This window comes from Temnothorax curvispinosus, unplaced genomic scaffold (genome assembly GCF_003070985.1).
Source record: "Temnothorax curvispinosus isolate PA1 unplaced genomic scaffold, ASM307098v1 QBEX01013354.1, whole genome shotgun sequence".
NCBI classification, from domain to species: Eukaryota; Metazoa; Arthropoda; class Insecta; order Hymenoptera; family Formicidae; genus Temnothorax; species Temnothorax curvispinosus.
Genome location: NW_020223134.1, coordinates 4,145 through 6,185, shown reverse-complemented (window position 1 = coordinate 6,185; position 2,041 = coordinate 4,145). Strand labels below are relative to the sequence as shown.

The 2,041-nt window shown below is 60.1% G+C and overlaps 1 protein-coding gene across 1 annotated transcript; it reads left to right on the top strand.

Annotated features, from left to right (window-relative positions):
* The first annotated feature begins 1,264 nt into the window (after positions 1–1,264).
* LOC112463489 lies at positions 1,265–1,636 on the top strand. Its single transcript, XM_025029911.1, has one exon. The coding sequence runs from the start codon at positions 1,265–1,267 to the stop codon at positions 1,634–1,636; it is 372 nt and encodes a 123-aa protein (XP_024885679.1).
* The last annotated feature ends 405 nt before the right edge of the window (positions 1,637–2,041 follow it).

Genomic DNA, 2,041 nt, shown 5'->3' with positions numbered 1-2,041 from the left:
CGATAGCAGCAGCCAAGAAGCACTCCTGGGGAGAGCTCCTCCGCTCCTTAAATGAGGATCCGTGGGGGCGTCTTTACAAATTGGTGCTAGACCGTTTGAAACCATGGACGCCCCCGCTCACGGAGACCCTAGACCCCCAGTTCGCGGGAAGAGTTGTAGACACACTCTTCCCAGAGGGGGACGGCGGCGCCGTCCTCTTCCCTGAGGTCCAAGTCCCCGAATGGGACGAGGAACTGGGGGTCACGTGGGAGGAGTTGGAGCGAGCGATAAAACGGGTCAGGCAACGCAAGGCGCCTGGCCCGGACGGGACCCCCGGGAGGGCCTGGGTCCTGGTCGCTGTGGGACTGGCCGACAGACTACAGCGAATCTACACCGCGTGTCTGAGAGCCGGCCGGTTCCCCAATAGATGGAAGCAGGCCAGTCTCGTTTTGCTTCCCAAGGTGGGTAACCCGCGGACTCCCCATCGGCGTACCGTCCGATTTGCCTGCTGGATGAGGTCGGCAAGATCTTCGAGCGGATCATCGCCGAACGCCTCGTCTAGCAACTGTCCCGGAAAGAGGGTCCGGGCCTCTCCGACGACCAATTTGGTTTCCGCGCGGGCCGGTCGACTATTGATGCGATCACGCGCATCATGGCCCGCGTGGGAGAGGTCACAAGCCAGGGCGGGGTATCTTTGGGCGTCAAATTCGACGTTCAAAATGCTTTCAATTCCCTGCCCTGGCCGGTAATAGGAGAGGCCCTGTTGGAGCTCGGCGTGTCGCCGTACTTAGTACCGGTGATAGCCGACTACTTCCGGGACAGGGGCCTCGTGTTCGCGGACGGTGAGGGAGACCTGAGGACCAAGGTCGTGGGTTGCGGGGTGCCGCAGGGGTCCGTGCTAGGACCCCTGCTCTGGATTATGGCCTACGACCGGGTCCTCCGGGTGCCTCTTCCCGCCGACTGTTGGCTGACCGGGTACGCGGATGACGTGTACCTGGGGGTCGGCGGGGAGACGTGGGAGGAGGCAAGGAGACTGGCCAACGTGGCGGCAGCTTCGGTGGTAAGGGCTATTAGGAGGCTGGGCCTGGTGGTGGCCCCGCAGAAAACGCAGGCCGCGTGGTTCTGGGACGGTGGCCTGCGGGGACCACCGCCGGAGAGGCTCAGCCTCAACATTGAGGGAGTCCGCGTCCCAATCACCCAGGATATTAAGAACCTGGGAGTATGACTGGGCGGCACCGGCAGCTTCGGCACGCACGTCGCTCGCGCTGTCCCCAGAGCCAAGGCTATGGCGAACAGTCTCGCCAGGCTGTTGCCCAACTTGGGCGGGGCGGGCGGGCACGTGCGTCGCCTGTACGCGATGACCGGTACGGTGATGCATTCGGACGCGATGCATTCGGTACTGTTGTACGGAGCGCCAATATGGGCAGACAAGGTGTCTAATAGCCCGGCGCTCCTGAGACAACTCGTGGGCGTCCAGCGCCTGGTCGCGCAAAGGGCGTCCCGAGCGTTCCGTACGGTCTCGCACGCAGGGGCGACTGCCCTCTCGGGCATTCCGCCGATTAATCTCCTCGCGAAGTCACACGCGAGGACCTATCGGCGGATGCAGGAGGTTAAGAACCTGGGTGGCGTATTCTACCCAGGGAGAGGGCAGTGCTGAGGCTGCAAAGTAAGGAAATCCTCTTCCAGGAGTGGGAGGACAGGATTGCGGACCCCCGCATGACCTCTGGGAGGAGGATTCGCGAGGCCGTCCAGCCGATCCTGAGGGAATGGATCGAGAGGAAGGGACGTGGACTCACGTTCCATTCGACGCAGGTGCTTCGTGGAAAAAATGTATGTTAACTGTTATCAAGGAAGTATAGCTCTACTTTTTGTTGATACTTTGCTGCCCAATAATTACACAGGCACACAAAAAATAAAAAGTGTCTTGGCCGAGACACTACACTAGTGTTTTCCCATGTATTTTGACCCGCTGAATCCGAATCCGAAGTCAGAATTGTTAGTTTGGTTCTCAGTTCCGAGCAAACCTCAAAAAAAGTGTTCGTTTCGTTGAGTTTTGAGGTTT